Raw genomic sequence first — 14869 nt, 5'->3', positions numbered from 1 at the left:
ACCAAAGCAGATCTCCTATGACTATATCCCAGGGGAATAATATAGCAAACCATTCACCCTTTTTTTTTTGTCAGGGTCTTGAGGGAAAATCAGATGAAGACACAACAGTTTTCTTGTAATTGTTTCTATGTTTTTTTCTAATCCAGAGGTGAGCACATCCTACAAGTTTGACTTTTATCAGATACTGGCACCTTTCTGCTTTGTATGTACATGTTTAAACTGCAGAAAGAATTGAACAGTTGCAAGTAAATTATAGATGATAGAATATTTTAAGATACATGAAGAGTTAGGTAGCACTTATAAACAGTTTCATGTTTCCTCAATGGAGATTGTTGAGTACAGGAGAGTTAAAAACGTGGAGGGAGGTGGAGAAAGGTGAATAAGGATATATACACAGGGGAGTTTTCTCCAAAAGAGGCAAAAAACTGATTACATTTATTCAGCTTACATCTGCTTATGACTGCCATGAATATACAAAAATTTATCTCACCAGTCCTCTTTTCTTAACATACAAACCAGTTACATCCTTTTGAAGTCCGCAGGAATTATTTATACCTTACAGCAAGAAAAATGGTTTCTTTTTATGAGAGTCTCCTGTCTCTCTAGTTGACCTTGAGACCAGATAGTGTGAACAAGCATAACAACAACAACAGTAATAATAATAATAAAATAATATTAAAAATCCCAGTTCTGGTAGAAAACAGTTTCTAAGGAAACCAGGTTGTTTGTTATCCCAGGGTTTCCTTTGGTATAAAGGAGTTTGAGATGTCATGGGTGAAAGCCTGGAAATATGAAAAATATGTCAAAGTCACACAGCTCAGAGCTTCTGGCAGTTTGAGGCATATCTTGAAAAGAACCACTTCTACACTATCCAGAAACAAGTATCAGTATTTGCAGGCCATAACATTACCCATCAAAAAAATCTGAATTTTCTAGATACTAGGATTTCAACTTTCACTTCCACCATTATATTCACTAAATAATACAATGTCCTAAATGACCTTGGGGACAAACTAGATTTTTTAATTTACCAAAAATAAAGACAGTTACAAGCTTAAATTATTTTAAGAGAAGGAGAGTGAAGGATGTGTGAAGAATGAAGTGGAAGTGGAGAGGGTCAAGTATCTCTCCAGATACTCGTGCTAACCATTGCTGCTTCCTGCTCCCCCTGCCTTTGTGATACCTTTAGCTGATCATTAGTGGTGTCTAAGATACCTTTAAACTCAAACCATTCTATGACTCCATGATTCTATGCATTCTACTATTCTATGGTTAGAAACTTTATATATGATGAAAAATTAAGGTTTTATATAATATTTTTTATTAATTTCTCAATGTACATAAAGTATTACTGTAATACTTCAGGCAATGTCTCATTTCCTGTTGGACAAATTGTATTTTTCTCTCTTTAAATGTCACTGTTTATTTTAAAGTCATATGTACTCACATATCATCGAAGATAAGCTTTGTTCTTCTGCAGTCCCTGGGTGTGGTGGACAGAGGTGACCAAGGCTCTGTTTGGAACTGTGGCTTATTGCAGAGAAGAACATTTTCTGAATTGATGTGAACTGCTTTCTAGACAACAAACAGTAGATAAGACATTTAGGAATTGGCTAATAACTTAAAAAAAACCCAAGTAACAAAAACCAGAGTCTTTGCATTATGTTGTACATTGGAAGTTAATTTTCCTGCTATTTCAGCAGGAAGTATATGTGTGTCCTGACACTGATGACCACAAATTCACAGATATGGCTTTGTAAAGGGTTTGAGTTTCAATATGATATACAGCAGAAACTGAGCTAAACTACTGGTAACTATCAAAATACTCTGTAACACAGTAAGTGAAATTATTAAAAAATAGATCTTTTGTAATTTAGAAGATTAGCGTATACCTCTTGCCTTCAGCTTCCAACCAAGCACTGTACCTTGCTTAGGAGAGCACGGCTCACGTTTGACTTGATTCACATTACAGTGGTGATGTGCCTGTGTTGTATGAATTTGTAGTCCAGGTTTCTTTGTGCTCCAGAGCTCCCCTGATCAGCTTGAAAGATCACTTCTCTGTGCTGTAGTGGAAGCACATGTCTTTTGGCAGTGTTTAGTTGCAGCCCTGTTCTTCATGCGGCCTCCTGAGCACCTTCATCCCACCAAGTGACCCTGCTGTGGGGGCTACTGTGCACTGGGATGGAGCAAAACAGAGGGCCTCAGGTGGTTCTTAGTTGATAACAACTGCCAAAAATGCTGTTCCATTGGCAGGTGACAGGCAGAAAGACACCAGGGACATGGGGAAAAAAACTCAAATGGATGAATGCCCACTATGGGCAAGCTTTGCTTGCAGTCTCTCACAGATATCTGAAGGACCACTTGGGCCTGCCAGCTGGCTCCCAGATGAGAAGATGGGATAAAACCAAGCTAAGTTTAACATTTATAGTTCATGAGCTATTCTACACGTCACATCCAGATCAGTTCATCGGCCTAAAGTTTTCAGATGAATAACCAGATACATAAGAATTTTATTGCAAAGGTTGTTAAATGTTGACCAAATGGTGCATTGCTAGGCTATGCAGAAAATCTCAGCGAAATGCATTTGCTAAGGGTGTGGATTATAAAGCAATCACCTTTTACTTTTGATTTCCAGCACATTTACCTGTGAAGGAATTTAAATTATTTTCAAGATACCCAGTGAAGAATAGTAATTATAACTCTGAATGGGTTATAAACTTCTAAATTTATGTTTTGGAAGTTAAAATGTTTAAAACTTTACATTTAATTAATGAAAAATAAATGAGTAACTATTATATGTTAAAGGCCTTTTTACTGGAATATTTTATGTACTTTGTTTTTTTCAATTTTCCAAAAGCATCTGTGAGATAGCCTTGGAAAACACAATTTATGGTAACTTGTTTTTGAAAATGTGTCCAAAATTAAGATTATATTTATTACTTCCTCCTCCATTAAAAATAAAAAAAAAGTATAACCACATATATATATATACTTAACAGACACAGGGGGTCACTTATCCCCACTTAGGCTTTTGAAGCCTCTTGTACATCAAATAACAAACACAGCAAATAGGTACAGAATGAAAAACATGAATAGCTTTTGTAGCAAGGAGAGGAGCATAGGCAGCAGAGTGCCTTTACACCTTCTCTAGATGCTACAGCAGTGGGCATCAAGATGATGGTATCCAAATTGCTTCTTCTAGGTATTTTGCACAAAGCAGAACAATGTCATGGGGAAGAGGTGACAGTAGTCTGCCCTTGATCATCTACTCTCAGTGTCCTGTAGGCTGGAGGGTAGGGTTTTGAAAGATGAGATGAGAGAGAGATGGAAATTCCTTCAATCAAAAGAGCTAACAAGGTCTTCACTCCAGCATTCTAATCACAGAACTCACGCAGAAACAGGAGCAGCATCTACTCCTCTCTCTCTCTGCTCTGAAGGCAGAGGCCACAGAACAATGCTGTAGTACAGCCTTACCTGGAAGTGTGCTCTCGGCAAGACTCTCTGATAAGGATATGAATACAACTCTGATGGAACTGAGTTGTGAGGTTGGTGCTAAGATGTCACTGGTATAAGCAGAATCTGAAGAAGTTTTTTCTGAGACATGTAGAAAAATTTGTCTGCAGGCACACCTATGGTTAGGCAGTGGCTGAGTGAGTTCATAAGCAGGGGGCTTATGCACCATGAATACAGGGGGCTTGCATCATGCCCAAGCAATGCTCTGGAGGCCTAAAGCCATTTGTTTGGGTCCATTAGCTTTTACCTCTTGCTTATGTAGCCTTTGCTATTTGCCTGTTTTACAGCCTGCCATCTTTCCTTTCCTCTATGCCTTGCTAAACTCCAAACCAGAAAAGCTGAACTTAGAAAATAACATTCATTATTACAACTTTTTTTTTTTTTTTTTTTTTTGCATAACATTCTGCAAAACTATCACAGACTGCAATACAAAGTGGAAAATATACTGCTAAGCTTTATATTGTGAACAGCATACACTTACATTGAAGTCTCCAGGATGTGGCTGTGACTGGATTTCACCCTTATGTTTTTTGCTGGAAGAGATTGAAGGTAATAGACTGCTGCCATTAGGTCTGCTGGAGGAAGTTAAATCATCGCTGGAATATTTGTGTTTTGATGCATCAGAGAGAGGAGAGACGGGTGACCGAAGCATTTTCTCATTTTTATTTATTGGTATTGCCAAGCTGGAAATGGAAATTACAGTAATGGAGTGTCACAAAGCTGGCTTTGAGAAAGGTAAATGTTTTATATATTACCAAAACTTTGAATTTAAAACCTGCTGGCAGGATAAAGTCTATTGGTATCTGGAAACGAGCTTACAGTATTGGGACCAAGAGTTCATTTACAAATTTGTATCATGTTTCTTCTCTTTCCCTTCAAGGCAAATTGTCATTCTGGAGCTAATATAAAGTCTGTATCAGAGTACTTGAAAAAAAAAAATAGAGATAAATGGCTACTTGCTCACCATTTCTTAAGGGATAGCTGGAGATGAAGATTAGGCTCTGAAGTGTAAGTTCAGGTTATGGAGCCCTATTTCACCATTACAGGTGACAATTTATAAGCCATGGCAATAAAACCATATGTGAACTAAAACAGGAAATGTGTTTAAAGATGACTGGCTTGTCTTTGTGCTCAGTGCCCAGCCTTTGGTAGCAGCGTTTATACTAATCTAATACAGATTTTGAAGACAAAGAAAGATAGGCTGATAATGCAGACAAAAGGAAACATATGCAAACAGTAGACACAGAGAAATGTGAGCTGCTCTATCTTCTAAAGCAGAAAGCTGTTACACAGACAGTATTTTCAGCTTTCATTTATTTGGGAGAAGTTTTGGATGAGAAGTCAGATAGACCATATAAATATGCCCAGAAATAAACTTCAGATGCACTAATTTGAAGAAAATATTTAGCTGAAAATCTTAAAGCAACACACAAAAAATGCAAGTTTTTTTAAGGAGATAGTTGGCATTAAAACTAAAACTGCGATTAAGGTCAGAAAGACAATTTTAACACTATACCTTTCCCTGTCACATTCCCCTTTATTCAGCCTATTACTTTTTATGGACAATTCTCACTTCTTTATAGTTACTGTATCAGACAATATACACTTAATGGAATCACAAAAAAGAATACAGTAAAAACTATACTTCATTTCTGCACATAATTTCAGGGAATAGAGCTAATTAAATGTGCTCTTATCATACATTTGTCCATTTATCTGGCAAGTCTTTTTAAAAAGTAGCTGTAAAAGAAGCCATGAATCGTAATTCAGAACTTTTACTGTTTCACATGCCATAGTACCTTTAAAACACCATGTCAACTGTTTTGCTTTAATGACCAATGGTGTTTACAAAAGCAAGACTCAGAGTGTGAAAGACAGACAACTGTGCCCTTCTTCTCCCCCTAAGAAAAATAAGATCTTTAGCACTGTGTTGAATGTGCAGACTGATGCTGTAATTTCTTTTCCTCTTTTCAAACATAAACCTATGCCTTGGCTACCCATGTTGATAGATACTGTCAAAGTATGGGCCTAAAACATCCACGGGAAGCCACGGCTCTTTGGAAGTATACACAACCCTCAAGAGCTTAGCCCTGTGTGGCGGTGACACTGGTGGTTGGGTTCTTTTCCCCAAGACTGGGGACTGACAAGAGGGAGAGACTGTTTTCTTGTGTTTGGGCTCAGTTGTTTATTCTTTCCTTATTTATATTACATATACACAGAGTACAAGGAGCTACATACACTAAGATAGAAAGGTGCAAGATGGCTAACGAAGAATCTCTTCAAGGTCTTTTATATGTCTATTTGTCCAGTAATCAAATTCCAAGTAAGTTATTTCTCTTAGTGATCCAATGACCCAACACCTGTGCACAGCACTGCAGCATTCTCTATCCAATCACTCATTATTACCCAAAAACCCTTAGGAGAAGGCAATGAAGAAGAAAGAAGAAAGAAGATGAAAGAAGAAGAAAGAAGAAGAAAGAAGAAGAAAGAAGAAGAAAGAAGAAGAAAGAAGATGAAAGAAGAAGAAAGAAGAAGAAAGAAGAAGAAAGAAGAAGAAAGAAGATGAAAGAAGAAGAAAGAAGAAGAAAGAAGAAGAAAGAAGAAGAAAGAAGAAGAAAGAAGAAGAAAGGGACAACGCCCTAAATCTTCCATCTTGTCTCTTACTTTCTAAAATAGCTTAAACCCTAAACTCTAACTTTCTCACCCAGTGACTTAAGAAAACTCTATCTAAATTGCACATTCACATTCCCAATTTCTCTACTTAACTTTAAAAGCTGTCTCCATGATACTATGCTAAACTCAGTGCTCTCTTGGGTGTCAGAGCCAGGCACCACAGATAAGGGCCTATTTTCTGTGCTTCTGATCCAAACAGCCTTGAACTTGTGAGGAGGAGCTGACATTTCTACTTGTGCTGACATTTCTACTTGTGCCCTGTTACAGGGCCTTTGGACACTGCGTAGGGCCCACCTAAACATAGTGTGAGCAGCCAAAGTGCAGCAGTACATCTTACACTGAGAGGCCATGCAGGACAACTTGCAGCAGAGGACAGTCTCAAGGCTGTCATCTGCTGGGAATGGGCAGACTGTGGAGCTGATAAAGGTGCAAGAGATTTGGTATCTCTGAGCCTTCTTGTCAAGCAGGACCTTACTTAGTCTGCATCTCAAACTGTAGTTCCACAACAGAAAATACTCATGGCTGAAGGTGGTCTTGTTCCTCTCATTGCAGCCCACAACTCTGCTGCCCAAACTGTCTGGGTGGCTTTACTGGGAGACGAATACTACTACTCTGGCAAAAAAAACCCAACCCAAATTAAAAGAAGGAAAAAGCAAGAGAAAAAGAAAGAATAAACAGAAAAAGGAAAATGGTAAGTAAAAGAGACAGGAGGAGAAAAAGAAAAAAGAAAAGAGAAGGGAAAAGGAAAAGCAAAAGAAGAAAAGGAAGAAAAAGGAAAAGAGAACGGAAACGGTAAAGAAGGTGGAAAAGGAAAAGGAAAAGGAAAGGAAAAGGAAAAAAGAAGTTTGGTTCCAAACAAGTTTCGTGAGTATATTTACAGGAGAACCCTAAAGGCATCTATGGTGGTATAACTGGAGAGGGGCTGTGCCAGCATGAGCAGATAGATGCTGGTTGCAAGATGACCAGGAGGTCTTGATATCTGGCCTGCTGGTTTAGCTACAGCCTCAGTAGCCCTTCCTCAGCAGTGGGAATATCAGCATTTGATATCATGTTCTACACTGTGGCACAAACCACAAAAGCATCTTGGAAGCAGGGCAAACCAGGAGGCAACTGTAGGAATTAGGAGGCAACTGTACATTTCAGAAATTATTTGTTTCTCTAATACACAGTTGCTACAGGAAGTACTGAATATAATGTCAAGAAAAACACAAACTACTGTCTTGCTTCCAGGAAGCACAGAATTAACCCTGTGACACAGCAAGCTATGACAGCCATGCTACTCTCTGAAAATTAATGCAACATAAACCGTATTTACACTGGGGTAACAGGAAAGCATGCTACCACTCACAAGAAAGGAACCATTCTGGGTATTGTTTTCACTTTATGAAACATATGTGACATGTCAGGACAAAGAAATTGAATGCATATTTTTGAATAAACACTATATATATCAGTTTTCTTCATGATTTTTTCCAGTATTAATGACAAGAATTGCTCAATCTCATCAAAGATGTGTGCAATAGAAAAGCCTACTACAGTAAATATAAATATTTTCTTATTTTGTAGCAATTTCATCCCAAGATGTACCCTGATACTACCAGAAAAAAAAACAAACAAACAAAAAACCAAAAAAACTGATAACCAGCATGTACCAAGCAGCATGCAGCTGAACTCTGAAAACATGCATGTCTAAGTTTGACTGCTGGAAGCCCCCAGAGAAACTCAAGTGTGATTGCTCCAACATTGATAGGGCTCTGTGTGCATAAACCATGCCAGCGAATGCTAAATATTCATCTTTTGTTTCACGCCCTATATCCTTCAAAAATTTCACTTTTTAAAAAGTCTTAAGTCCTAGAATACTTACTAATTACAAAGAATGGAATGCTTGTAATCTCAAAAATACTGATTCTCAAATATCTTCTAGAGCTGAGTATTGCAGGCATTGTTATGAATATTTTTTTCAATCTTTTCCACAGGGCTGATACATAATTCTATTTATACAGTCAAACTTAAAGCTTGAAACTTGTAAGTAAATAAAGTAAAGAAAGGGCTGTAAGATGGTTATATATGTGAATTGCTGTCTACAACACAGTGTTAGGGAATATGTCTTGGAAATCACACTGCTCTAGCTATAATTACTTGTTCCATGAGCCTCACAACTTCTTTGTGCAACAGGACAAAAACCCAAGTACAAGAATTTGTCAGGAGCTACTAATTTCATCATTAAACTAGAAGAACAGAGACTGCAGCAGTTAATTTTTCAACATAAAACGTGATAATTAATAAATAAATCCTACTAAAGGAAAAAATAACACCTGGCAATAAGCTGCAACTAGCTGTATGATTCAGTGGTAACTAACAAGGAAAAAGCTTACCTATTTTCATTCATATTGCAGTGATTTGCTGTTGTGATGCTTTGGGCAGAGGCAGCTAATCGTGAAGAACTCTCTCTCTCTAAGTGAGTCTTCTTGATGTCTCTGCACTCTTCCTCATTCTCACACTGAGTGAAGAGAAAAGTAGTATTTTTTTATGGTTTGGATTTACTACAGATGCAAAAATATTTCAACAAGTCAGGGGCTGGTATTTTCTGTCATTTTGTTACAAATGATGATACTTTGTTTGAGTATACAGCTAACATGGAATCAGAGATGACTGGACCATGTCTTAAAAAAAAACAAACCTAAAGAGGCAGCATGTAAAGAAAGGGTACAATATAAAACTTGGTTTCCACCACTTCCCCACTTGAACCAGGGTTGCCACCTTCCAGATACTAATAAAAGAAGAATGAAAAAATGAAGATAAAATGATACGGAAAACTGCTTTAGATAAATGGTCTTCAAAAATGTACAGGTCCATCTGCACACATACAGTAGCTTAGAGGGCAACAGATGACTGGCTGCACAGCAAAACTGTCCAGAAACTGAGCAGATGGTGATTGCAGTTCAGAATTACTTTTGGGGTCAGATTGGTACAAAAAGACCAGAAAGCCTGCTAGGTTGACAGCTTTGGCCATGGAGTGGAGGGGGCTTTCCCCTTGGCACCAGAAAGTAAGAAATAGGACAGAAGGGTGGATGTGAGCAGAGGGCTGTGCCCATCCAAGCACTGTGACAGTGCTGCTGAGGAGGGGGCAGCTAATCGACTATAGCCCCAAGGGAAAATGGGGCCACCAGGGTCTGAGGGAGCCAGGATCTGGAACCAGTCAGGTCCCAGGTCTCTGCAAATGCATCCCTCACAAAGCCAGGGCTCCCTGCTGGAGCTGAAGGTCTTGCCTCTTGCTGACAGTCAGGAGGGGAAAGAGATGCTGCCTCTTTTTTACCACACACACAATGATACTGTGTAGACTATGACAAGACAGCAGACAGTTGTCCCTTTGCTGACCTGAGCATTATTTCCAAATGCTCAGGTTTTGAGAGAAGCCTCAGGAGAGAAAATTATGCTACTATAAAGGCAGTGCCTTCGATAAGGCATGCAAAGGCACATGCCAGCAGTAAACGCCGTCTCCAAGGAGCTGTGATCCCTCGCGGCCAGGAATTTCATCACCTCCAGAGATGGCATTTCCCCTGGGGTTTGGCCAGTCCCTACGTGGAGAGCAGGGTCAAATCCCAGCTCTGAAACGCCAGCCTGGAGAAGATGCTGCCATCGAGCACTGGATGTGGGCGCAAGCGGTGTTCACCTCTCACTCACTGGAGGCTCCCCTACCCCTGTGATCGGTTCCCCAGCAGCTCACCTTGCGTTTCCTTCTAGATTTCGGTAAACCCTTCTCTGCGGGGGGTTCAGCACTACTACCCTGCGGGAAGCTGGCCGCCTGGTTTGCTCCGGCGCTCATGGCCAGCGGTTCTTCGGGCAAACGCTCTGGAATCCTGGACAAAAGAGCCAAGTCAATGTTGACCCACAGCGACTTTACCTCATCACTGTCTTTCAGAGGAGACAGGAGCTCATTCCTACCGAAAGGAACCAGGGTGTAAAACTGTTCCTCCAGCTCCTTTGCTATTTCACTACTAGTCCTGGCATTAATAGAGCCAAAGGCACTGCAGCCGCCGTGGGGTTTGCTGGCGGTGCCGGTCCCCGCGTCCTTGGCAGCCCGCGGCTCAGGCCCGGCTGCCGCTGGCGCCTTGGGCAGCGGGCGCTCCTCCCGCTCCGACTCAGAGCCTGAGTCGGAGGAGGACGATGAGGATGAAGACTCGGTCTCGATGAACTCCTTGGATTTGGGCGCCGTTTTGCTTGGCCCTCGGGCCCGACGCTTCTCACCAGCTGCAGCTGAGCGGGGCTCCCGGCGGTGCCCCGCTCTGCAGCCGCCGCCGCCGGGCCGGGCCCTGGGCGCCTCGGCAGCAGCGCTTTCAGGGAAGCCGTGGCTCCGGGGGGGCTCCTCTGCGCTGGGGCAGGGGGGCCCGTCTCCGGCGGAGTTCCTCTCGGCTCGCCGCGGTGCCTTTTTCCCCGCTGCCCGCCTCGGCGGCCCGCCGTCGGCAGCGAGGGGTGACTTCTGCCGGCTGCCCTTGCTGCCTGGAGCTTTGTTGGCGGTCCTAGGCCGCGGCCCGTCCCCGGCGGCGGCGGCGGCGGCGGCGGCGGCGGCGGTGCGGCTCTCCTCACTGCGGTGCTCGGCCGGGCCCTCAGCCGGGGTCTTCTGTCCTTCCTGCCGCTCTGCCTTCACCCGGCCGTAGTAGGGATGGGCTTCCAGCGCCGGGCCATCGTGGTGGGTTAGGATGGGCGCTTTGTGAGGGGTAACTTTGTTCAGCCACTTGTCCAGCTGCCACTTGTTGGACGAGGGCGGCTCAGGCTGAAAGGGAAACAGAAAGCAACGAGCTTAATGCCAAGACCCTGCTGCCCCCACCCCGGGCGTCCCTCAGGGGCACCGAAACGTCGCATCCCTCTGGCCACCACAGAGATTTTCCTTCGATCCAAGAGCCGCCCCAACCTATGGCAACCCCTTGGCACTGGCCCTGTGTGGCAGGACAGGGCTCACGCCTTGCAAGCTGGGATGTTTCTGGTTTCAGAATGGGATTTGGAGATGAGAAGGGCTTCTGTGATGCATCATTTCCAAGGATGATTCACAAGAGTAGTACTGCCATTGGGTCTACTGGGAAACACTTCCAAGTTTCCAATTAGAAAAAAAATGCAATGGTGACAGGAAGGGAGGAAAACAAGGCAGGGGTACAGCTGAGGCTGGGGGAGGATAGCTATCAGGAAAGCTAGGGATGTGTATTTTGTGTCCTGTGCAATTGAAGTAAATACAGAAAGCATTTAAAGAGCATACAAAGTGGCATGTGGTGGGGAGTTGGAGGGTTTACCAGGCACTTCATGTAATCTGCCTGGTACTGACATTATAATCCACAAACATTTGTTGTGTGGTGGTGCTCTCGTGGGTTCATTTTGTGAGTAGTGTGTGGCTGTTAGTTTTTCTTTTAATGTCTGTCACAACACTATCAAGTTATAAGAGTACATCTAAAACATAATGGTGTTTGGACAGGGAAGAAGTGGGATAATCGTGATTTCAAATGTAACCACAGCTGAGACAATGTTATTTCAGAACAATGTGTGACTGTTTTCTAGTGCTTCTTGCAATCAGTAATTTGAATGTAATAAAACAAAGAGGAAAGGAAAAACCCCAAAAAGAAAGATGATGGAGTAGATGGCTAGCTATAACCTAACCCCACAAAAGCCAAAGTGAAAAATTTCTTAATTTCCTCAGATGAAACCAATATTTGGTTCACTAGGCTATTGCATGTGAATGATCAAAAAACTGTGTCGTGAGTCGAACATGAAAACCATCAGTGCTCTGGAAGAAAGTTTGCTCAAGAGACAATATCCACAGTCTCTAACTTAAAAGAGTATCTTACTTCTTACTTAAAGTAGATGCCTGAGGGCAACACAGGTTTCCTGTACAGCCAAGGGCGCCTTAAGAATCACCCACTGAGGATTGTATGCACTCTACATGGAGCAAAGGCTCCTAAAATAAGCAAAAAAATTAGACATCGGAATTCATATGATAAAAATATTCCTTCTAGCTAAAGTGTCTAATTTACTCATTACTAAGCTAGCCCAGACCTATGGGAAGTTTGCAGGACTGCCTTACATTTATGTTTCTTAAAGCATGCTCCTTAATATCTTACATGAGGAATTTCTTTCCTGAGCTGTAAATCTTGAAAATGGATGGTCAATATTTCTCTTGGATGAAGCTGTATTTTTACAACCCTTAACTCTTTATCTAAAAATGAAGAGCATTTTTTTTTATTGCTGTTGAAAATACAGATAGATTTGTTTAGTGCCATTCACTGTGCACATACTGAATTTACTAGATATATAATAAAAGGTTCAGTATACATGGAAGTCTTTCCACTGTTCAGGTGTATTTCAGAAAAAGAGACACATCAGAAGCACATGGGGAAGAATACACTTCTGCCCGTAAGTATAGGTCAAAGTGAGTGCTGCTTGGAAAGTCAAAAAAACTTCTAATTCATCTGTTACATCCCATTCTGCTTCTTTATGTATCTTGTAATTCTTGAAAATGTGGCTCACAGATGTCAAGGGATCACAGTAAACCAGCAGAAAAAAAGTGATTACATGCTATAGTGTCATAACCTGGCAGTGCAGAACTTTCCTAGAGTAGCACGTCTGCTATTTAGGCATAATACCTATACTCCTACCAACCTATTTGCCAACTATGAAGTTTAATAAAATCTCTGTTTTTAATAAAACACTGTTACCAGCTTTACAGGTTTTGTCAGGAGTTTCAGGTGCACTTTTGAGGTTTAGTTAAATAAAAATTCAAATCCTTGTGGCTTCTGAAAAAAAACCCTAAGATCTGTCTGCTAAAAAAATCCTTTAAGATGCGTCTGAAAAAAGTAAAATATCTGCAGCCCATTAGGTAAATTAAAATGATCAAAATCTAAAAAAATCATAATTTTAAAACTTTTCTTACTAATATTGGGCTCTGATACCATTTTGGAATATTTGAGAATGTCAGTGTACAGGAGTGATGCCAGTTCATTTTTGGAAATAATTTATTCAATTGTTCTAACTGAAAATTACTGTACTTTGAGATCACATTAAAAAAAAAAAAAAAAAAGAAAGTACCTTGCAAGAGAACAAATCATGACAGCCAAGAATACATAACAGGACTGGTAAAAAAATGGACTAGGAAAATTCACTTGGAAATTTTTGCCCATCCATTATACATACCTAATTGTAATTATTTGTGGGAGAAAAAGAAAATCCCTAATTCCTGCTCCACACACCATTCTATGGAGGAAAAACTGAACTGGAAAATTTTCAGCAGCATGTAAGGATAGAGATACATATGAATATATATCCAGAATATTCTGATACCAAAATGCTCTCTGTCCATAGGTTTTGGTGTCATGGAAAAACGCTGTCCCTAGGGCCTTTTAGAGATCTGGGCAGTTTTCAACTGGGGTAAAGCCACTGCTGTCCAGATGGGCACCAGCTATAGGAATAACAGTCTGTGATCAGCTGACTTGCAATTAAATATAGGTTTGGCATGAAAACTCAAACCAGGAAACTTAACAGAACAAAGATACTTTCAGGGATCAATGTATCACACACATACACATGTGCCAGGCTTCATGAAGAAACAGGAGGATGTGATACATTTCCTTAAATATTGTGGGTGGATTCATCTGTACAACACAGACACCTATATCTTAGCTAGTCAACAAGTTCCTTCTCCAGTCAGTGGACTAGTCTTCTAGGGTGTGAAAAATTCCTCTTGAAATAGACATATGAAATAGGCCAGATGAGCTGGGCCCTAAAAACATCTTTTCCTCTCCACAGACTGTCAAGGGAAGGCTGAAGTGGTGAGCAGATGTAGGTATCTACAGGAGAAGTGTGCAAATTTAGGTGGGATGACTCCCATGCAGCATGTCTATATATATCTCAGATCTCTTCAAGGCTGCAAGTGCAACCAGAGGCATGAATGGCATGCATCCAAAAAGAAACTTGTCAAAATGTTATCCAGAAACACTTTTGAGGGTAAAGGGTTGTTAAACAATGCTAGTATAATAGGGTCATTCTATGCTTGTTACTGCAATGAGGGACCTAAGGTGTGGCTATTGTGTGATAAACTTGAAGTAGACACCACATTCACTGAGAGATAAGAGAGCCTGTAAAATGTGCATGGACTTAGTCCACCATCCCTGCAAGCTACTCTGCCATGTACTAATTTACCCTTGGGGAAATTTGCTTGTGCTGCCCTGCTATCAAATACTTCACTCAGGGCAATCCCCATACAAATGTGGTGCTTTCTCATTATGTTTAAAGGCACAGATGGCAATGATGATGAAGAAGAAGATGATGATGATGATTACTATTACTTCATTGCTACTATTAACATTGCTGCTAGTGCTTTAACAAATTTGAACTGGGCATTCCCATGTGTTAGGCACAGCACACATATACTGTGAGAGGTGTTTCTTGGCACAAAGTGTTTTCTGGAGGGAAGGGAGAGTGCTGCTTGCAGTCTTTGTCAATAATAGTCCACAGGACAGCCAAAACCCATGAATCCTATTTACAAAGGTAATGATAGTGTTTACAGCTGGTCTAGTGGTAAAATTCCATTTTCTTTTGTATATGTGACTCCTTAAAAATTCAATTTTCTTTTGTATATGTGACTCCTTAAAAAGGAGGAAGAAACTAACAATTGTGAACTAGTCACAACAACAAAACCTGT

General features: G+C 40.9%; 1 protein-coding gene across 1 annotated transcript in view; it reads right to left on the bottom strand.

The window, feature by feature from the left end:
* AFF3 (ALF transcription elongation factor 3) overlaps window positions 1–14869 on the bottom strand; it is a 319688-nt gene that overhangs the window by 24722 nt on the left and 280097 nt on the right. Inside the window, exons 12-15 of the mRNA XM_058829676.1 lie at window positions 9914–10960; window positions 8562–8686; window positions 3995–4196; window positions 1448–1575 (exon numbers count right to left, since the gene is read on the bottom strand). Coding sequence (XP_058685659.1) covers window positions 1448–1575; window positions 3995–4196; window positions 8562–8686; window positions 9914–10960 — 1502 coding nt within the window. The remainder of the gene's footprint in view (window positions 1–1447; window positions 1576–3994; window positions 4197–8561; window positions 8687–9913; window positions 10961–14869) is intronic.

Source organism: Poecile atricapillus, chromosome 1 (assembly GCF_030490865.1).
Source record: "Poecile atricapillus isolate bPoeAtr1 chromosome 1, bPoeAtr1.hap1, whole genome shotgun sequence".
In the NCBI taxonomy this organism is placed as follows: domain Eukaryota; kingdom Metazoa; phylum Chordata; class Aves; order Passeriformes; family Paridae; genus Poecile; species Poecile atricapillus.
Note: the sequence above shows the minus strand (reverse complement) of the source record. Positions and strands in the feature narration are given on the sequence as shown.